Source organism: Polyergus mexicanus, unplaced genomic scaffold (assembly GCF_030449975.1).
Source record: "Polyergus mexicanus isolate NDT 795.1 unplaced genomic scaffold, iyPolMexi1.0 SCAF_10, whole genome shotgun sequence".
Taxonomy (NCBI): domain Eukaryota; kingdom Metazoa; phylum Arthropoda; class Insecta; order Hymenoptera; family Formicidae; genus Polyergus; species Polyergus mexicanus.
The window spans coordinates 7,927,297-7,950,467 of NW_027223330.1; the positions used below are offsets into that span (position 1 = coordinate 7,927,297).

The following is a 23,171-nucleotide window of genomic DNA, read 5'->3' on the forward strand; positions in this document are numbered from 1 at the left end:
GAGCACGTGGCACGCGACGAATCTACGCAAAATCTCTCTCGCTATATGTTTTGAATCTTCTTTTATCGATTTTTATAGGTAATTTGGATATCATTCAATGATAAATAAAGCCGTCTTAAAAAAATAATTAAGCTAGATGCGCGTCAGACGCGTAAGCATGTGTCGAAGACAATAAAATAGACAACAATAGACAACTTGTAATCGAAATAAGGCTTTAAATATTAAAATATCGAGATAACTGTCAGAATCGGGTAAATAAGAGCCAAGCGATGGATAGAAGGCGTCGAAAAAAATTACGTCTCTTTTCTTAACTGCAAAATAGAATTTTTATCATTGGGTGATGCTTGTTTATGTACGCGGCCATACATCTCCTTCATTCGAATAATTATTTTCAATTATCTCTTTTAGAAGACCGGCCTCTCGCGAGTCGTATATCTCTTTAACTCACGAATACGAGTATTATAGATATATATACTTGATCCTAGAAGATTTTGCGGATTCACGCGCGACAAAAGTTGCGCAGGTATCCCTCCAAAATTAGCGGTCGACGACACGGCTCTTTTTTTTTTTTTTGTGGATTTTCTAGTCTAGCGTGTCGACAGCTGTCCCGAATTTTTTCTACCGGCTTTTTGCCGCATACTTTAATTTTTCAAACATACGTCTTGTAAGATACATGTCTCGTTTCGCGATGTTTATAATCGCAAAGTAATTGTACTCTTTTTTTTTTATTTCTCTACAATTTGTAAAACCTTCTGGCAATTTTTATTCCATTATATTTTAAAAATAGAACATTTAAAAGCACTATATAAGTAATTATTAATTTAATAATAATTTCTGCTCGCATCTCAACATTACTGACATAAGAAATTAAACGTTAGTATATAATATACTGGGATTTGGGAAATGGGGGCGGTAGGACGAGGGAGGAAGCAACAATCAAAGAGGATAATGTACAGAAATTGTCCTGATACTTTGCAGCCACAGGCGCAACCACTCGCGGCAATAACGACGTCAGGATGCGGCAGATGTTCCTAACGAGCCTTAGCGAGAGAGAAAGTATCGATCGAGTGATATCGTTACGATTATGTTGTCCATCATAATGAAGATAAGTTGACGACTTTGACGTGAGAAAAATAAATGCGCCTTGCGTGATGCATTGTAATCGCATTTTATGCATTAATGCTTTTCATAACTTATCGTTGACTACATACTTATACGAATCAGTGTATCACTTAGTTAAGAGTAATTATTCCTTGAATTTGAATGAGATCCGTGCTTAAACTTTGTTACGGATTAATTCGCGAAAGACGTAGAGGTATAAAAAAAAAAAAATGTAGAATATATCAATTTCTCGCTTTCCTCTTAGAGAAATGTCGAATGTCCTACTACTCCGATTATTACCCCATCGCAGAAGGCGGAAAAAAGAGCATTTAAACCCTTTTGGTTGGGGTAATTCAGTGGCGGGCCACTACATCGAAGATGGCACGCGTTAGGGAGAAAGGTAGGAGGGGGTTATGCGACCCCCAATTCGCTCGAACACCTAGAGTAACCCCTGCACCCTCGCACTGGGGTTCTTCGCAGATGAATCCACCGATTCTCGGGCTATAGCACCATCGGTAACACACGCAAGGTGTTATACACGTATATGATAAATTTTATGAAGAATTTCACACATTGATAATTAAATCAAGGGATTTAATTACACGTGTGTGTGTGTGTGTGTGTGTGTGTGTGTGTGTGTGTGTGTGTTCTATGTGCGTATCTCTTCTCTTTTTGTAAATATTTTAATTAAAATGATACAAGTTATTTGAAGAAGAGATTTGACAGCGCGCGATTAAAAAAACAGAAGAGGTATCGTGCCGTGAGAGTAAATTTTCCAAAAAAGATCTCTTTCTCTCTCTTCTATGATCCAGGTGATCCTCACAACGTCGAAGTGCAAAGGGCGAAGGGATTTTGTACAGCGAGAGACGGGAATACGAGGGACGATTTTTCATTTCTCGATGCCCACGAAATATCGACAATGGACGCGTGTCGCGCGACGTTGCAGCTGCTTTCGCTACTGTATTTGACGCAATACGGCACGCACACATGGCGCAAGATTGTCCCGTAAGATCGAAATATACGAGTAACCGAACCTTCCTCAATCGATTCTGCTTTCATCGACGGTATCGAATTGATATTTGTCAAGATTCGCGACCAAACGATTGCCATATTGATATGCATTGCATAACGCATAGATTTTGATGCTTAACTTTATCATGAAATTTTGAGAGATTTACAATTTAACTAAAAAATTTAAACTTTGAATTTTTCTTTTTAATATATCTATTTAACAAAAAATACATTGAAATCAAATTTTAGCCTGTTTCATATATTTTTATATGAACATGACATTTTTATATTATAATAAGATATATATAATAATATAATAACAGTTACACACACACACACACATATATATATAAAATACATGTATATTTTATGTCTGCGGATTGCAAAAAGATTAACGATGTTTATTCAATAGAGAATAATTTTCAATCAAAGATGTGCGATTTTACGACGATTGAAAGAAAGATGGATACAATTGAAAAGATGCCGAAATGCGATAGAATGTTTCTCCAGATTTAGTTCTGTATCGAATGTTCGACTATAGTCGAAATTAAAGGTCAGGTAGGCAGTCGTGCTCCACACTTTCGGTTTCGGGAACGCATCCTAAATCTAACTCGCAATCGATTAACGAAATGCTGAAATTCCACGATAATAATCGAAAGCGAAATATCCAGAGAGATTTTTGTAGAATTATTATTAAATACTCTCTAATATCCTAAATACTCTCGAAATCAGATTTTAATTGTTTCAACTCGCGGAAATAAAAACGCGTTTTTCGAAAGAAATAATTAGGGCGAACATCCTTTTATTGAGAATCGCTGCTCGTAAAATGTCCGATGGACCACCGAAGCTACCTAAGCCATAGCACTTCCTACCTATCTACCTGGTTTCGATCAACTGATTTATTTCGACATCATTGTGATCTCTCCTGTGAGCAGCATCTGTCCTCCGGAATTTCACGCGAGACTGCAAGATGGCCGATGCCGCGTTGACCGCTGCACGCGTAAAGACTCGATTCACTTTTTGCGAGCAAGACTTGATCGAGTACAACGCTTGATCTAGTTAGGGCTGGAGGTGATTTATCAAGCGGCCACATCATTACGAAGGGACAGACACGGCGCGGCGTTCGCGTACTGCGCGATCCGTCGTCCTTCCATCGAAAGAAGAATACGTATTAATTTATATCTGCATGCGGCCGCCATTGTAATGTTAATCGGGTCTCTGGGTATTAGCTTAAAGCTTTTCGTGCGTGCGGCTGGCAAGAGCGAACCGCACGCACGAAAATCGAGAGACAACCGACAGTGGGGATCTGGGAAACTCGGGCAGAAGGGCTTTTCGGGATGAACTTGGCCCTGGGCCACTGCGACTCGGAGATCGCTTTGATCGCGTGACCATATTGCGTAGATTATAAGCGATATTAATGCTCGAAATGAATTATTTAACTGATGTTTGAGAAAATCAGATACATATATTCTTATTAGAATTATATTTTCCGTTGAAAATATAAGATCGTAATTCTACGATATTTTTCTTTCAATTTTTAACAATGAATAATTTGTGCCGAATTCCATCCGAATTCTTTGAACGTGAGATCCGAATTCTCTCGGGCCGTTTAACATTTGGTTTTGCTAATACAATAATCTAAAAAAACGAATGAATGTACCCGCAGCGAAAACGTATGCGCGCGAAATACGTTGAAAAAATTACGCCCGTATATATCTGCGTCTTTTGTACGACAATACCTTGGATAAACATCTCGTTACCCTCATGAGATCGAAGATCTTCGCGCGCCTGGAGAAATACGACGAGAATTATTATCGCGCAAGACATTTCAACGTGTTCCCGAACGCAGCCGGGTCACACTTGCTCCATTTACCACGAAACGCGTAAAGGACGCGTGACTTTTCGGCTTCTGAAATCGTTCGCTCGAGGGGGCGGAAGGTGAGAAATTCGCGGGAAGGGTTACCGAGGATGTGTTTCGCCCCGGGGCCCGAAAAGTCGTTGATATCGAATCCAGGAGGTCGCTGAAATAAATCGTTAGCTCTAGATAGAGGGGAAGGGGCTTCCCCTAGGGTCGCGATTGGCTGCTCGGGGATGAAAGTACTCGAGGCCTAGCTACGTTTTACGAGCTCTTTTTTTTTTTTTACGGATCACCGGAAAAAGAACCGAGTAACTCGCGAATTGGAATGTAATTTTGTAGAAAAGGAAGGTGCGAGCGGGACCAGTTGTGCACAAAATTATCTTCAGTCTCCAGATCACTAGAAAATCGCAGATCTAAGAATATAAGGAGAGAAAGAAAATATTTAATTTTACGCATATATATATATATATATACAATATATACATGTCAGTCTTAGGTAAGTCATACGGAGCTCTTCTTTAGCAAAAGCTGTAATGATTATTTCGATATACATAATTAATACGAAGCATTGCTCTCTTAATAATATACATAATTTTCTCGAATTTGTAGAGCGATGCGTTCGGAGGGGAAGGTCGCGGTGGCCGGCGAAATCCTTGAAGAACATCGGAGGACAAACTTCACGGAGGCCACCCGGAACGAAGAAGAAGGAAGCTACTCGAGCGAAGCAGGTTCGTAACATCCCCTTGTCGCTCGCTCGCTCGTTCGTTCGTTCGTTCGAGGGGTTGCGACGCGCGTGCGCAATTTGCAACCCCATCCGCCGGCTCCTCCCCGAGCCTGTCCCCCGGCACCCTACCCCGTCCCGCGACACACGTGCATCGGCGATCCCGCTTCGCGAGAGAGCCCAACGAGATCGCGCCATCCTCCTCGTTCTCCCTCCGCGTTATCCTCCCCATCTCGTCCCCCCGCCGACGATGGTCCTGGGCCAGGTCCTGGGTTCCCGCCATGGCGGGCGGGATGACAGCCGACGAGTGCCGAGCGCGGCCGAATCGCGCTCGAGACGAGCGGGCGAAACGAGCGGGCAGCTGTGAGCGGGCGAGTGAGCGAGCGAGTCCGCGCGTTATATACGCGGACACGACAGACAAAGACTATTACTAATCGGAGTGTACCACGGTGAGTGCGCGGCGGATACACCGCACTCGGCACGGGGCAGCCCGCCAAACCAAAGGTAGATAGGCAGTTTCGTTCGTTCCGTCGTGGGCCAACGAGCGGCCGGCCGGCGCGACCGTGTCCCTGTCGTCCAACGCGCGGCACCCAACGGGTACGCGGTATGAGGGAGCGGTGCGTCTGTATGAGTGCGTGAGAGGGAGAGAGAGAGAGAGAGAATCGTTGCGCGTATAGGATTAGGAAGTAAAGCGGCGCGAGTGGTGGTGCGGTAATCTGTGACCCTGTGAAAGACAAAGAAAATGTAAAGAGGCAAACATGTTGGATCTAGAGTATGGCGGGGTAAAATCTAAGCATCTCCGAGAATTCGCCGGAACTTTGCGATTACACCGAGCTTGAAGTTGAGAAAGAGTGAGGGGAAAAAAAAAAGAGAGATTAAATATATAGGATTGTGTGTGAAAAGAGTTTATACATCGACGAATTGATATTCGTAATACGCTCTTCGCATCCGTTGTCGAGGAATTGGAGAATGCCGCTCTCTCCGCCGCGCGCGGTTTCTATCGACGAAACACGGCCGCGTGTTTCAAAGTAGCGCGAGAAACGCACTGCAACCGCGCGACGGGCAACACAATGAGGGAGTGCACGGAATCGCTCGTCTTTTCCTTCGGCTAACTTCGACTCCGCTCGCTGCCTGGAAGAGGAGGAACGAAGGACAAGCGGTGGAAGGAAGAGGAAGAATAGGGTGAGTGTATGCGCGCGCGACACAACACTCTCCTTCGAAGCGAGAGGTGTGGCGCTCGAATTTTGGATAATCATGAAAGATCCGTAGCTTGATTTTATATATATATATATATAATCGTGGTTAGATAAAAAATTTCCCTTAAAACGTGATACGATCGAGAAAGGATTTAAAAGCCAGACTATGATCGGCAGAGTATCGAGATTTCGCGATGAAGATCGGTTCGAGATTCCTCCGAGTGCTCGTAAAGTAATACGCGGGAGCGAGCGCACATCCCCCGGTAAATACGTATCGGTAGACAAGGTCGTCGTCGCTGTCGGCGCGCGTTACGTCAAAATATCTTCGGGGACGTCGCGAATGACGCGAACGTTGGCAACCGCGTCGTGATGCGTTTTCGCCGTTTCTATCCGTTCCGTGGAGTTCGTGCTCATCAGCATCGCCATCACCAGCGAAACCACCACTACCGTCGCACCACCACCACCACCACCACCACCATACCACCACCACCACCACCACCACCACCACCACCACCACCACCATCGTCGTCGTCGTCGTCGTCGTCGTCGTCATCGCTAGGCACCAGTGGCATCGTCGCAACCACCACTACCCGCCGTTACTACCACCACTGCCGCAGCCGCCGTCGCCGTCAACGCCTCCTGCGCTAGCCGGCGGCGGTGCACGGTAGTGTCCTCGAACACGGCATGCACGTATCGTGCTGCGAAAGTTTTACGGGTCTCGCGGTGCGTCAAACGAGAAACGTGTTCGTGTGCCGACGCCGACGCCGGCGTCGTCGTCGAGGCGTGTGAGAACGTGGGACAAGGACGGAGTCTGGCGCGTTCCAACCCCGAAAGAGATCCGCTTCTTCCTAGGCTCGACTTACGCACGCAGCGTGCACGCGTGTGTGTGTGGGTGTGCGTGCGTGCGTGTGGGAAACAGGTTCTTATAACCACGCATTACACCGTTTCCGTCAGCGGCTTTTATTTCGGATAGTAGCGACGGGGAGGAGGATCCGGGATGTCCTATCTTCCCTGCCTGCGCGCGATCGCCTTTCGCGTTGAAATTTTCATTTTAAATTCAGTCGGCGTATTCGTGCAATTCGCGAATGCAAAATTTATAAATTCGTATATCGATACACTCTGCTTTATTTAAATCCGTAGTGCACGCGAAACGATTCACGCGTACCGCTCTGACAGAAATAATCCGCAAAGTCATCCAAACTGGATTAATACGATCCTTTATACGTAGAAATGTCAAAATCACTTTTATTTCTTATAACTGTCAACAGCTAAAGACTGCGAATTTGTCATTATCAATCGTGTGATGACGCTTTTAAAAATCGATCGATATTATATAGCTTTTAATTGAGAAATTCCATTTCACTCATCTATGTATAAATGTACGAGTGTATAACGTAAATTGCTAGTAAAAATTATTGAAACAAATTTGCTACAAAATACAGGTAGAGAAATAAAAAAAAGAAAAAAAAATTAACATCGTTGCGTCGTTTCAACTAGAGTTAATCCGATGATTGTTCTTTTTCGTGATTAGGGCATGCGAAAGAGACAAAAGGATTTTTCGACTGTTCTCTCTCTCTCTCTCTCTCTCTTTCTCCTCTTTCTCTCTCGAATGACACAGTAAGACGAAATCGTACAGGACGGATCGAAGAAACGAATGATCGATGGAATACCAGTGAGAGAGGAACGAACAACGAAAGATTTACGAGTCAAGTCTTTGCCTTACATTTAACTTATCCCATTTTACACTCGACATTTTCCAATGGTCGATCGGTTCACCCGTGTATATAACTTTCCGTTAGATAGATATATACATATATGACTCACACGGGGGAGCATTTAATGCATTTTAATAATTCGACAGATCGATGCCGTCAACAGTTTGTCAATTTAACTTGACATCTAATCAGTTATTCTCCATTCGGTTTCGATCGCGTCTTTTAGAGCATCTTTTTAAATTGCTTAATTAAATTCTTACATAATAATTCTTATAAAATGTTAATATTTTAATTTTTAAAAAGAAAGAAAAAGAGAAGCGATTTTTTTCCCCCCCCCACGATTATCCTACGATCGTTCACGGTTATTCGGTCGCGTAATATTTTTTTTTTTTTTTTTTGGCCACGCAGCACTCTTTTTCGAAGCCCGTGCGTAGGCTCGGACGTCGTTGCGCGCATTAATCCGTGGTTTAGCGAACCAATTTAAATATCAGCGGCGCGCTCGACGCAATTTTATATCATTTCCGATATCGCGCGTCCGTGTGGGTGGGTTTAACGCTGCGAAAGCTCTCCTGTCCCCTCTGCTGGCCCCCGGCCCCTCCCTCTCCCCCTCGTACGTCCTCGCCGTTCCCCTACCCTTAACGCGAACCGTTACGCACCTACACCAGATATGCGTGTTTTACGATGCGTGTCGTCGCGCACTCCATCGCCTTCTTCATCGTATTCCTCCTCGTCGTCGTCGTCTTCGTCATCTTCGTTGTCGATTCTCGTCGTCGTACCTCTCCTCGTCATCGTCGTTTGTAAACGAGCGTGTGACCGGTCTCTCGTACGCGACGCTCGTAACGTCGTCACGACGTACTTTGCGGTATCTTGCTAGAGAGAGAGAACACGCGCATGCGCACGTGCACGCACTGATGCATACAGGGTGGCCGGCCCGCCTTCGATTTCGAATTTCATTCGGTATCAATGCCGAGCGATATCGCCGCGATATGGATATATCTCTCTCTGGACTGAGGATCGACTCAAAGTCCCGGTCAAAGAGACCCTTATCGTTAGAAGGAAAAAATTTGGTCGTCCCGCCGATCGTTTTCGTCGACCGGAGGAGACAGGCCCACCAGACACCCTGTATATGCGCGCACGAAGAGCGGGCAGCCGGCCGGCCGGCCGGCGAGCATGCGTGCGTGCGTGCGTGCGTGCGTGCGTTCGTGCGCTGGCGCGCGAATCAGTGCGCGGCCGAATGCGTCGCGTATGCGTGCGCGCCGTCAAACGATTTTGACCGCGACCGATCTTTTTCTTTTCGCCGTGTAGGAAAAGATCGGTATAGACCGGTCGGACGTCGCGAGTTCGAGAGCGATACCGCGCCTGAAATTGGACAGCAACAAGTGACACTCGATCGATTGGACAATCCGTGGTGAACGCAACTGTCAATTCTCCCCGCCCCCGCCCGCCACCGGCGGTCATCTGTCAAAACGCGGGATAGATCCTTCGATATACGACTCGCGCGCGATTTCTTTGTTTCCGCGATGCATTCGTTCGGTAGGATCTGTCCGCGACTGCGGTCGTGAGAACCAATGAAAGGTCTTGGAGGGGAGGGAGGGAGGGAGGGGGGGAGGCGGGGGAAGGAAGAACTGTTTCGGGGGGTTCATTAAGTATCGCGAGGAAGTCGAGTTCGGTAAAAGTAATTACGCGGAAACGATCATCCCTCCGACCAATTGCGGTCGAGCGTTAAGAAGGGCCAACGCGAACGTTATAGCTATAACTGTTTTGCAGCCGGACCTCTGAGGTAGAAGATCCCCGCTTAGTCACTATTGTGGAAAATATATAATCGTGTTAAAGAGATTCGTATGAAAGATTCGCGTAATTGCAAGTGGTACAACATTCGTCCTCAACCGTCGACAATCTTCGTTTTTCGCTGTCGATGCGTATCGCGTTGCCGACAATGTCAACTATCATCCGCGCCATTTCCATCGATCATCATTGTGGACGTTGTATATAAGTCATCGTATATTAGCCATCCGCGACGTTCGGGCGAGAATCGGGCGAGTCGGAATCTAATAATAAACGCATCTTCCGTCCGTTTCCGTCGCTCCAAGGAGCTCGCCGAGCCTAGCTTTTAAGAGAAGAAGGAAGAGGGCAAAAATGAGCGCGCGAGAGGCAAGAGACCCGCGAGCAAAAAAGGGAGGGCTTCGACGGGTACAAACTTTCGCCGACCTCGCGATGCCGGGCGCGTTCGGCCGAGAGGAGCTGCGCGTTCGGCTCTCTCGCGACAAAGGCCGCTTGCCCGATTCAAGGTCCCACGGATGTGCACGCGCACACGCACCGGCCCTTCGCGCCGCGCTGCATCGAGGACGTGCTCGGGATAGAGTTTCTTCCATGTGCGATATCTCTTTCTTGTAAAAACGTCTATAAAATCTCAGCCGGCATGTGTGTTGAATCAGACGTAGATAAGAGGAAAAATTATTTCATCGCGTTTTACGTATACGAAAAATTCCCCCAAGTTCCCGAAAACCTTTCCGATCTCTTCACTCTCTCTCTCTCTCTCTCGGTTAGTTCGAGAATTGGTTCGCAAAAAAAAAAAAAAAATTCCGGAGTCAATATTCTCCGTAATATCTCCGATATGCTCCGATATGCTTTTCGATTTTGCTTCTAATTTAATTCCCTTTGAAACGGATGAAAGAGTTTCTAGAGATCTCTATCCGAATTCTCGAAAGGTTCGACTTCAACTTGAACACTCGAAGATCATCTTCCTTCTTCTCCTCGTGTGTTAGTTGCTTCTCTCGCGGTGGCATCGCGCTAATTTCGGCATTATGCTGCGGCAAAAATGGTGCGCGAATCATTCTACTCTTTTTCTTCTCGACGCACGAGCAAACAGTACGTCTGTTGATGCACGCTCACGTTTCAAAAACTAGATTCGAGTTAATAACGACAGAGAGGTATTATCGTTTCATGAATCAGTAGCTTATTGTTCGCAATTGCTTCGTTTAATCGTATAAAAGTTTTTACCCTTAAAATACTACTGCCATCTTAGGTAAGAAATTTTGTAAATTAAAATTAGCCGGGGATCTCAAAATTGTTCGTGAGAAGGTTTGTCGCGTTAATTCGGGGGAATTTTGTCGATGAATAGGAATTCAACTTTGCGAATCGAAGAGCGGGTGCGATTTTTCTCGGCGACGTTTGCCGTTAGCGACGCACGGCTAATATTAATTCCAAGCGTGTGGAATCTCCGGGTCTCTATGGCAGCTGGTTTATATGCGCTTCTCGGAATTTGCGTTCTGCGCTTCGCCGTGGACGAAAGAATCCGCAAACGACTCGTTCTCTGTCGCGATTATACGGAGTGTCCCAAAAAAGTGTCCCATTACTCGTACCTCAGTGCCTATAAATTCTATTCCCAAAGAAAGCTAGAAGCTATTTATTAGTATAGCATCTTTCCGATCTCGATGTGTTAGAGAAAATTGAATGTTGGAATTATCGAGGCAAAATTTATTATGAGATGGTAGAATAACGTCATTTATAGTTTCGCGCTTCTTCGCGTTATGCATATATTTATTTTGGCACATGATGATTCGGCAAATTTTCATCCGGAGATAGAATAGTTAATTGATTAAGTCACACTAATATCCATTCGAGAAAATCAGATTCTCTAACTTTCGATGAGAGAGGAACCAATAATTCGCATATATTCTTTTGCATCACCCTATGTATGACGCGCGACGGTGATATTGAATTTTTGTGCATGCACCTACAGTCGATTCGACGAAAGTGCAAGCGGAGGTGGCGGGCTAACGGGTGTCGCAACTATTCTTATTAAACCCGCGTAATGAAAGATAAGAAATTACAATAGATTTCGTCATTTTTAGAAAAACAAATTTCATTTTTACATATATATTTTACTGTCAAACTGATTTATATTTATATATTTTACAACAATTTTGGAGATTAGCCTCGTTGACGGTATAACTTTCTTGAATTTGTCTGCATCGGTATTAGTTCATGTTTAAAATTTCTATATAATATTCCCCGCCCATAATTATATACATAATTAATCTATACGAAACAATAGTTTTAAATACAGAATTATACGCTACCACTTATCCTTAGAGTTTTTGCTAGCGTTACATCAACATTTGCGACCTTTAAAGACTAAAGTTCGCGATATTCAGCCTAGCTCAAGATTTATGGACATTAGTAAAGTTCAATTGCTGAGACGAAAACCCTCCGTACGGTCTTTACACGAAAACTTAGTCAATTCAATTAAGTAAGAATCCGCGTCAATAGCGTATTTTATTATATAACCAATCACTTTGATTTTTAATCAGCAACCTACCCCAAATATAATTTTACATTCGCGTATATTAATTATGAAAACAGATTAACAGAGATTGGATGGCAAATTATAATAATAAATATAGTTAACAGACGTAATAATAATTATAGTCAATAAACATTACAATAGGCAATAAACATTAAATTATTGCAACAATGAAAAATGAAAATTAACTTGCGAATAAAATCTTCAATTCGTATACGTACATAAATGGTATCACTCACGTGCAGCGCGAAATAGCAGACGCATCTCGGCAAGGTCAAACCAGCGAGCGAAAGTTCTGGCCAAACGACAGTGCAAGTTACCAGCGATAGCGAAAGCGCCGAGCTGTCACAGCTGTAAAGCTATTAGAGTTTGGGGGTGGAAAACGAGGCGGATGCAAGGGGTGGAAAAGCACCCACTACATAATAGCGAGAGCTACTATCGCGCAGTTTATGTTATATATCCGTGTACTTTGCGAAAGCTCTTCGTTACATCCGCATGCGCGTGTACGTGTCACCTAGATTATATTATACAGGGTAGTGGAACGTAGAGAGACGAATTTCTATGTCTCACATTTATACAATTGAAGCATAATCGCAATTGCAATTAATAACAGAAATTTTGTAATTTTTCCTTTTTTCACCAACGTCTCATTTTTATCGGCATTAAAAATAATATATCTGATTTCGTCGCATAACATTTCCGTTGTGTTTTCGTCACCCTATGTAAAAGAATTTATTCTGTATATACGTATTGGTTGCGCGCGGCGGAGAGAAAAGGAGAAAGGCGGGAAGAGGAGATAGGAAAAAGGGAATGAGTGAGAGAACGAGAGAGTAAACGTCGATCGATATTTCGCAGAGGGCTAGTCGGATTTTTGACGATGGTAACGAGACACTCGCGAGCGCGAACAAATATCTTGAAAAGATTAACCAGTAATAAAATATATCTATATATTTAGATATTTTGAACGTTAATTTTTTCAAGTACATTTGTCATGCATAAGTGCAAAATGAATGACAAATTTTTATGTTTGATGTTGAAATGTTATTGTTTGATTAAATATCAAAAAAAAAAAATATATATATATATATATAATCTTTGTTGTATATAATAAAAAATCAAATTTTCTCCACTTTTGAAATTATTCGATTTTTAGACAAGTTTTCGCCAACAGGACGATATCTGTCACATCGCGTTCGTCTCCGATCGAATTGATCTACTCGGAATGACGCGACCGAGTTCCAAGCCATCGTCAGACTTCTAAGCAATGTGAATGAAACAGCTAGGCGCAACATACGCGAATATCAAAGCGAGCGTACAAGAGTTGGTGCGCGAACACACCGAACGTAATAGTAGCCTTGGCTTAGCGATGGTCACGTTATAAGCAACGTCTGTGACACATTCTCGCACATAGTCTCGCGTCACGTGCTTGCTCACGCTCACGTGACTACGCGTGATAACACATTCGTTAATCCGCGCATCTCTTTTTTTTTTTTTTTCTTGTTGATCTCTCACTTTCTATTTTGAGACGCTGATGGATATAATTAACGTCTATCAAAACAATCTTTCTTTGTCGTTTGAATAATTTTAATTTTTTTATAAGCGACATACGTTACGAATATCTGATGGACAAATCTCTCCGTTCTTTTTTTCTTTTTGTTTCAGATCGTACAAATCAACCGCCTTCTAACAAGCCACATTAACCTCAAGTGATTTCTATTTTCTTACGAAGCGCGAAAGAAATATGTAATTAGTATGTTTATATTGACGTAAAGAAAAACCACACAAAAAGAAGATATTCCAAGAGCTTAGGTTCAGAAGAAGACAAAAGATTAAGAGCTATATTATCTAATAAGTGTACAAAGTATATCTAACGAGATAGGGGTGAAGATAAACAGATAAAGATAAACAACTCCGCCAGTGCCAAATCGAGGAAGAAAGCAAGGTGAAAGTGATCGTTTTAACAGAGAGAAGCACAGAGAAGATAGCGAAAGAGTAGAATAGAGTAGAGCAAGATTTATTTTACCTTGGAATAAAGAAAATAACTTTTTAGGCACAGTGTTATCTGCAAATTTCTGAAAAACAAAAATAAACAAACAAGAGCGAACGTACAGCGGCAGCATTTTAAAAAATAGAAGGAAAGGAAAGAGAGAGAGAGAGAACAGACAAAGTAATACAGTGCGAGAGCAGGACCGTAAACCAAAGAATCTACCATTTTTTTTCTATTCATTGAATAACATAATCTCTCGTCAGATGAAATAATAGTGAGACACACACACCGATTCCTTCGTCAGAGCCGATTAAGAGTTAAGCGAGCCGGCGTCGTTTTGTAGAGGTTTATAGAAATAGCCGTAAAATATAAGTGCATTTTTTAAACTGGACGCGTCACATGACAGATTTTCGCCAAGCGAAAGGAAGAAGAAGCAGACAAAGGGAGGTATCAACCAGATTCGCTTGAATACTCCCAGAGCAACCGATCTACTTCAGTTCGTAGCCTAAACCTGTTGAGTACAAAAAGACACAGAGCTAGAAATATAGATAGAGACAGAGATAAAGGAAGAAAGAGAAAGAGTGAGAAGTTGAATGCAAAAAAAAAAAAAGAGAAAAAAGAAAAAAGAAAAGCGAGAGAGCGAGCAAGTAATATTGAAGAATCAACAAAGAAGACTACGTGCAAAATATACGGAATAGCCAATCGCGCTAAATCGTGTATCGAAGTTGAAGAATTTACTTCAAGACGAGAATTGTGCAGATACGTGCGAATGTCAATCCATAAACGACATCACGCCGTCTCTAAGCCGGATCTTTAAGATTCAGTTCGACACATCAACGAGAATCGAAGTACGACTAGTCGCGAAGAAAGCGTCAATGTCGCGTGCAAGAATTTCATTGATCATTCGTTCGAAAAAGACTAGATAATCTCGAGCCCGCGTACATCTCCGGAACAAGCGTGCCTCGTCGAGGAAAGTCAGTACCGGAACGCGAGAGAGGGAGTATCGCTCGCGCAATCCCGAGAAGATTAAAAAAAAAAAAAAAAGGATTACCACCGTCAAGTGGCGAGACTCGCCGAACGGGGGGACGGACGTTAAGGTCGCGATGACGTGGCGGGGAAGAAGATGAGCGCCGAGGTGACGAAGGAGGTCGTCGCCACCGAGAGGGTCCCGACGAGCCCTCCGGCGGCGGTCGCGACCTCACCGGGCACGGTCGGCGCCGGCGACCTGTCCGCGCGGCATCTACCGCCCTTCAGCAGCTTCGCCGGCGACAATACGATGGACACCACAACGACGCTGACGACTCTCCACTCCCAGGACGTCGCCCCGGGCCTGATGCCATCCTGGGACTATTACGAGGGCCTGAGCGGACGGCTGATAGACTCCCGCGGCGAGGTGATTGTGCCGAGCCAATATCGACCATGGGAATCTAAGGGCGGCGGTATAGAAGGTCTGCCCAGCTTCGCCAGTCAATTCACCGCCCCGAGCGAAGCCGAGCCGCAACTGACGGCGTTGACACCGCTATCACCGGCGTCCATCTCACACTCACCGCCGGTCACGTCGGCCGTAGGCTTGCCGAGCTTCCACACGCTCGGAACACCACTTCCGGCACCGCATCCGCATCGCGGATCGGTTGGTTATCCCCTGGTACCGGCGCCGGTACAGGCTCGGGAGGTCCCGGCGCTTCAGCAGCAGTTACTCGACGAGCGTCATATACAGCTGTTGGGCTCCAGTCCGGTCCAAGCGTTTCCGCCACCGCCGGGTCATCCTCATCACACAGTGCTGACTGTGGTGAAGCCCGAGTATCCGCAATTGCACCATGCAAATTTTCAAAATCCTATGTCGACCGTGCTGGACTCATCGCCGACCTCGCGACCGATCGGCATCGACGGACGTAAGAAGGAGCGCAGAAAAATCCGCGCGGGTTCCATGGAATCGGAAGACGGCGGTGGCAATGGCGGCAACGGCGGTAGCGGCGCTGGTACCGGCAACGTGGAGAGTTCCGGCCAGGTAGCCGCTGTGTCCTCTACAGCGAATCGCGGCGTGCATCATCTCGGTGGTGGTATGACCGATGGCGACGGTGACGGCGGTCTCGGGGACAAGCCGGCGAAGAAGAAGCGAAAGAGATGCGGTGAGTGCATAGGCTGTCAGCGCAAAGACAACTGCGGGGATTGTGCGCCGTGCAGAAACGACAAGAGCCATCAGATCTGCAAGATGAGGAGATGCGAGAAGCTCACGGAGAAGAAGGTGAGTAGACCATTGAATCTCGAATTCATAATCGCGCGATCGATTCATATATTGCGACATTTATCTATAAACGTTTCTTTTGTTATACAATATAATGTATAACTAAAGTGTATATTTTTTATTATCGTAAAATATTCTTAAATGAATAACGCGAGATGTGCGAAATAATTTTTTGTCATTTAATTTTTCTTGTCTACAAGTTTATAAGCATCTAATGCATGTTTTGTATAATGAAGCATTGAATGGAAACATATAATTGATTTTTTGTTTTCTGTTTCTATCGACAGAAAATCTTTTTTTCATTTATCTTTATCTTATTTCTTATTAATCTTATCACGTTTTATAAAATATGTCTCATTTAACTCTGCAAAGGATTCATTGCATACATTAATAAAAATACGATAAAGTTAATAAAAAGCAAAACAAAATGTAATGCAAAAAAATATTTTTTTATTTTCAAAAGAAAGTATTTTGATATCACGATAGATACGCGGCCACATATATAATCGTGATGGTACAAGATGGTTTAAATGCACAGACAAAACGCCGTTATAGAACGATATATATAGCCTGAACTTGGCCTCGATGCCTGAATGTGCCGAGTATCCCTGAGGGAAATACAGAAATACAGATAACCGAGGTGGTTTATTATTGTAGCGACATTGAATAGGGGGTTGGTGGGTTAACTGTTCAGCTGCTGCCGCAACTAGAGATGGCGTCCAACTACCTGCAATCTTGCGTCTGATCGACTTTAAGTTAATTTGAATTACTATATCCATGGGAACCGGACAGGAAATATGTTATCTCATCTCGTTTTCGAAAGATCTAAATCTTTCTTATAGATAACGTATGCTTTTTTAAATATTAATAATATAAGAGTAAAACACACGCACACTGCTTAAATTAAAAATATATATATATATTTTTTTTTTTTTTTTATAATTGATACATTTAATTAAGTAACATAATGTAAATCATGACTTAATAATAATAAAAAAAAAAAAAAAATGCCGCGATTGCTCCGATCTGATTAGCGATCCGCGAATATTACGTGGTATGTATATATATCGCTTCAGTGATTATCGGCGAATGCCTTTCGAGAAGGCGAGGCGCGCAGCAACAACGGCTCATAAAACGGCTTCGCTTATCGTAGGGCAAGTTCAAGGCTCACCGCGGGTCATAATAATCGCGTATCGAACTTCGTCTCGTTCAGAAACAGACGTGTTGTTTGTGCCCGGCGACACACGCGCCGGGACACACCACTGTACATTCCGTCCTCGACGTTGCCCCCGTCAACATAATCCTCCGATAACATTCTGCCATTTATCAATTAGCATTTCGCTGATCGATGCACTTTACAGCATCCCGATAGCGCGCTATAAAAATATCTAATCGGTCCTATTTAAGGGGAGCACTTTTTACGAATTTTTCATTTCCCGATCGATGTTTTCGAAAATAAAACTCGCTGCCTTTTTTGCGTTTCGAAGTATCTAGACTTTTCATATTTCTCAAGTACAAATTTTTCTTCCCTCCCACCCCCCCCCCCCCTTTCTTTCGAACGAGTTCGATCTGTCCAATTTGCTAGCTCGTCCGATCTTCGACGTTATTTTTGACGTTGTCAAAAGTGGCGAAAATGAAAGACGTCGAAAGAAAGGGGGGATGATAGATCGTCAAGAGTCGAAGACTCCGGTGTATAGGCGCGCCGTCACAACAACCCCCGCACCCCCTAGAACTTAACACCCTCTTTATCCCAAGGGAAGGAACGGCCGTCCCTGCTCCTGTCTTTCCTTTCGCCCGCGAGAAAGGACTCTGCCCTCGAGAGTTCATCGCACACCTGCTGTCGAGAGGCCGACAATCCACTCTTTCCCCCTCGACTCTGCTGGTTTGATTTTTATCGCCTTCCTCCTTGTTTTGACCCGATTTCTCATAAACACATGGATCATCGACCCGCCGTGTAGCACATCTTTGCGCGACTCTTACTAGTTTTTTTTTTTTTTTTTTTTTTTTTATTCGCGAATAAAAATACACAAACAGGTTCGTATCCGAAACGTTCTTGCATCGCGTATCGCATTTTTAACGCAATATGCGATATTTTTAAATTTTACGGATAACGTTATATCGTATGCGTCAATACTTAACTTTTAACCAGATAATTTCCCGTATACGAACGGAGATCGATGAAAAAAATGACGCGGCTACGAATTGTCTTTTACGAAGGACGAGATGAATGCGAGCGACAATTGCGCTGAGACGAGAGGCTGCTTTTCGGTTCCTGTTTCTCGATAAATCGAAACAACGGAAACCCGTCAAAAGCTAGCGAGAAGCGGATAGAAGACTGAGAGAGGGCAAGGGCGAGGGAGAGGGAGAGAAAGAGAAAGAGATGGGGAGGGAAAAGAGAAAAGGGATCTGTTTTGTAGGAACGGAGGGTCTCGGTTACGTTAAATACAGCACTGTTCGGCTCGTCTCGACGAACGGAGCGAGTTTCGCGAGTGCATTACAAATGCTTTTTGCGTTATTCGCCAAAGCGATAACCGCACGATAACCGGATACAATTCTCGGTTGCTCAGGGTTATCTGACGGCAGGCCAATCAACCCGTTCGCGCGCTCTTCGTCATGGCAAAATAATGCGACAGGCTCGTGTCGCCGACGCGGTCGTTAAAAATCCAATGACGCTGCGCATCAATTTCGACGCGATATACTTTGGGATGCTGCGAGAAGCTGAGCGGAATTTGTTTCACGTTGTAACGACAAGGGTTCGATTTAACGCTTTCAAATGTAACGTATAACCGGACCTTAACAACAATAGACGATGCAATCTTCGATTAATCTCTATAGTATAATTTATCGAAACTGTATATCAATTTATATCTTTCGAAATCGATTCTTTCGAGTTTGGCAGATTATTTTGTGCAATATTCACAGTACGATTTAATTTTTCGCGAAACGTAGAAAGAGAAAACAAAGGCAAAACAGATTTATCGAGCAGATTTGTAAAGGCGTTTTTCACTCGCGAATTTAAGCGAACGAAACGAAATCGCTTCCGAGTCCGCCCGAAAAATCGACTCCATCAAGGGTAAAAGCGAGAGGGAAGAGGAGGGAAAACGTAGAAAGGGGTGAGGTGGAGGGGTACGGGGGAGGACCTTGAAGCTACGCAGTTCCCGCTAACGGCAGGAGCGTTTCTCGAGTCGATATATCGATCCCCCACCCCCACCCCCTCCCCACTCGTTGTTTCCTGCCGCGGGAACAGGACTCTCGCTCTCCTTCTCCCTCTCCCACAGGATGAGTCACAGCCTCCCCGTACACACGCACGCGGGCACGCACGTGCGGCGGCCGCGCGCGCGCGCGCGCCTCGACGGTTTCTCTCGAATTCTCTACTACTACGCGTTACAAGCCGGGGCACGGGAATCATAAAAGATATTCTCGAGCTCTCTCGGCACGCTTAATTTTCTTCTCGAGCTTTAATATTAATCGATGAGCGTGCGGCGCGTTTCTAAAATATATAAAAATATTTTTTACGCGGGTGAATGATGATAAATAATTACATATTGAAATATCTAAGTTTTCCAAGTAATCTCAAGCTCTGTGAAGGAATATTTCATATTTATGAGCTTGGCACAATTTTCCAAGGAGAGTGACACACGTTTTATTATTCAGCGCCCGTCTCTCGTCTCTCGACTTTATTTTCGCATTTTAAAAAAATTCTCTACGTTCAAAAGAGGAGGAGAGGGACCTCGAGAGAGAAAGAAAAGAAGAGAAGTGAAACGTTCTCTTTCCTCCCCTTCCCCCCGCCCCCCCCCCCCTCCTCACCTCCGCCCCTTCTGTCAAATTTTCAGCATGGCTTATGTTTATGGGAAATTCTTTGCCTCTCTCCCCGCACGCTGCTTTTTATCGCCGTCTCATCTCCCTCCTCGATGGCCGAATTTTTCCACGCGTACGCGAGGAAAACGCACGCGGAAAATGTTTGTACACGCACTCGATCGACCCGTTTGCCACACGATGGAGATTCCTTGCACCCCTCCACCCCAGCTTCTCACCCCGCCACTCTCCCCTGTATGTCTCTCCCCTTCGCATCTCTCCTCCTCGATAACTCCATCCCCTCTTCGCCTTCATCCCCCCCCCGCTTTCTATCTTTCTCTCGCACGCACACGCGCAGGTGTCGTCTTTCTTTCTTTCTTCCTTCTTTCTCTCCTCTCGCCGCGAGACCCCCCCCCCCCCTCCACCATCCCTCTTTGACGCCGGCATCCCCGCTAAGACTATTTGCCAGGACGCGCAGGACGAGGAAATTGTAAAGCCGATTCTACATTATTCAACCTAATGATTTAATGCAATATTTTCGCAATATTAACTAACTATAAAATTATATCGTTGTTAGTCTTGATATTACAATAGAAGCTGCGTGGTACGACGATGCCGTGTATAAAAGATTCGGTAATCTTATATATGCACACATTACCCAAAAATGTTGTCGACGTAAAGTTTACCAGAAATCTCTTCTAAGAACCGTACAATCATTATTTGAAAGCGTCATCGGGCGCACGTGCATTTGTTCACGTGCACTTGATGACACGGTAGGGTTTCTCGCTGCACTGTGCAATTATTCTTGAAAAATGCAAAATGTATTTTGTTCAATTGCTAGCTTCAAGGCTGAGTAGATAATAATTGAAGAGGTAAGAGGGAACGTCGAGGCGGAAATTAAAAATGTCGATAAAACTTGTAACCCTTTCGTATACCAAAACAAAATAATATATATATATATATATATATATATATATCCGTTTAAAAAAAAAGAGAGAGAGAGAGAATGATATCGCATAAAAAGAACAATTAAAAAAAAAATTTTTTTTTTTTCATTGACAAATTTATTATGTACATATAATTAAATATTTCAGGCGAGACGTTAAAAAAAATTAATTAATTTTTTTGCGCGGGGCGAGATTTTTAATACTTATCGACAACGCTTTTTATTTATATTAGACGATTTGGTTGCACTCCTATCGCATGCATTATCCATTTGCTATCGATTTTAGACACGGGCCTAAATATCATTAAGGTCTCACAACTGCGGTCACGGTTTACAACGGATTACGAGCATTGTGCGAAGCCCCGCGAAGGATATAATCTGGCTAGATTCGCTATATCGATTTTGAGTTGCAGCTCCGTGCATCAAGCGCGTGCGTGCGTGCGTGCGTGCGTGCGTCAGTCACACGTGTGTGCGTTTGTGTGTGTGTGCTCTGAGTCATGCTTGTACACGCGTACGAGTGACGCTGCGTGCGCGTTGCGCACATTTTACACGCTCGTCAGGATCTTTGGATCTCATGACGAATCGATTGGAGATATTAAGTTAACGGCTTTCTATTTATCTATCGAGCGAGAAAAGGCATAACTAAATTAATCTTGCTCGCGAAATGTGAAAAATTATTATCAGATAACATTTTAGTTTAGATTACAATAGCGAGAGAGAATTCGTCTCTCCCTTTCTCTCTTCTTTTACGATATATATTTTCGCGGATAAATTTAATAATAAAGGAACGGACGCGAAGCCTGATCTCTTTCAGCGATGTACCCCTCTCCGCCAGGGTACCTTGAATTTCCCTTTCACGGGAGACCCAAGGTCTCTGTCTTGGCTTCAGGGTCGATGCCAGGGAAGAGAGAGAGAGAGAGAGAGAGAGAGAGAGAGAGAGAGACTCTCTCCGCTCTCTCGCGTATCGATCCGACCGCTTGCCGGATGTAACGTCTTCGAGGCGGTCGCGATAGCTAAACGCGAACGCAGCAAACTCCCGCCTCCATTCCTCGCACACTTACATTTTATTATTACGCATCGTACAAATATTCGACGATAAAAATTCGATAATCAGAATTGATATTCAACTCTCGTTTGTGATCAATCATCGATTGATTATTTCAAACCGTAGACCGTAATGAAGAATTTTGTTACGCGAGCGAAATAATCGCGTCTGCCACGCCGTATTCTCAAGTTTGACACTTGTAAAAGAGAGAATGCGCAACTTTGAATAACAGTATCGTTTGGAGAGCAGGAAAAGTAACAAAGAAGTCGTTAATCGGAGCTGCACGGTCGATCGCGAAACAACAACCGGCGAGACGATAAAAGCAGCAGCAGCAAGAAACGACGAGAGAAAGAGCGAGAAGGGGAGAGAGGGGCTTCTTCTCTCCAACCGCGTGTTGATTTTACTACGAGATCGACGCTCGATTCCGCGGATCGTCGTCATCGGTATGTTTCGTCGAAGCAGTTGCAATCGTACGCGCGCGATTATAGCGTAAACGCGCGGAGCAGGTAAAAAGCCCCGTACAGCTGTCTGACAGCTGCCGTAGCGGCAGCGGCGCGCCAAGCTACGCCACGCCACGCCACGCCACGCCATGCCACGCCGTCCTATATACATACGTGATGAACCACCCTGTACATATAGAGACCCATAGGCGCATGCGTCTGAAAATACATTTCTTCCTTGGTGCGTGCACGTGCACCGCGCGCGCACAATACGCGTCGCCGATGACGAACGTAACGGAATTAGTGGCGCATCATTTCATCCTTTTTCTGGGTTTCTACCCTTCGCCACCGAGAGAGGAGGAGGAGGAGGATGAGGAGATGGGCACGGATTTACCATTGATATTGATTTATCTCGCGTGCGATTTTCCCGCGGAGAGATTCGTTTAATCTAGAAGAAAAATTCCGAGAGAAATATTCACATCTTGCAACAGATGATACATCTTTCCTCGTGCGAGTCTTCATTTTTTTTTTCTTTTTATTCTTATTCATTTTCAGCTTTTATTATATATACCGTACATACATATATGTGAAAAAGGTAGAATTATATCTTTTAGAATTTAAAAAAATTTTAATATATACGGTAAACAAATTAAATCGATGAATACTTAATTCTACGAGCGTTTGTAAAGATTAATCGAGAAACGGCACGCGTGCAATCACGCTCGAAAGAACTTGGGTCTTGTACGAAAGTATAATTGATGAAATCGGGGAATCGCGCGTGTCTCCTCGACGATGTAGGATCGTT

General features: G+C 44.2%; 1 protein-coding gene across 1 annotated transcript in view; it reads left to right on the forward strand.

The window, feature by feature from the left end:
* Positions 1 to 6,494: 6,494 nt before the first annotated feature.
* The window catches only part of Tet (tet methylcytosine dioxygenase-like), a 53,463-nt gene continuing 36,786 nt past the window's right edge, over positions 6,495 to 23,171 (forward strand). Inside the window, exons 1-2 of the mRNA XM_070302777.1 lie at positions 6,495 to 6,806; positions 13,571 to 16,140. Coding sequence (XP_070158878.1) covers positions 15,019 to 16,140 — 1,122 coding nt within the window. The 5' untranslated portion in view covers positions 6,495 to 6,806; positions 13,571 to 15,018. The remainder of the gene's footprint in view (positions 6,807 to 13,570; positions 16,141 to 23,171) is intronic.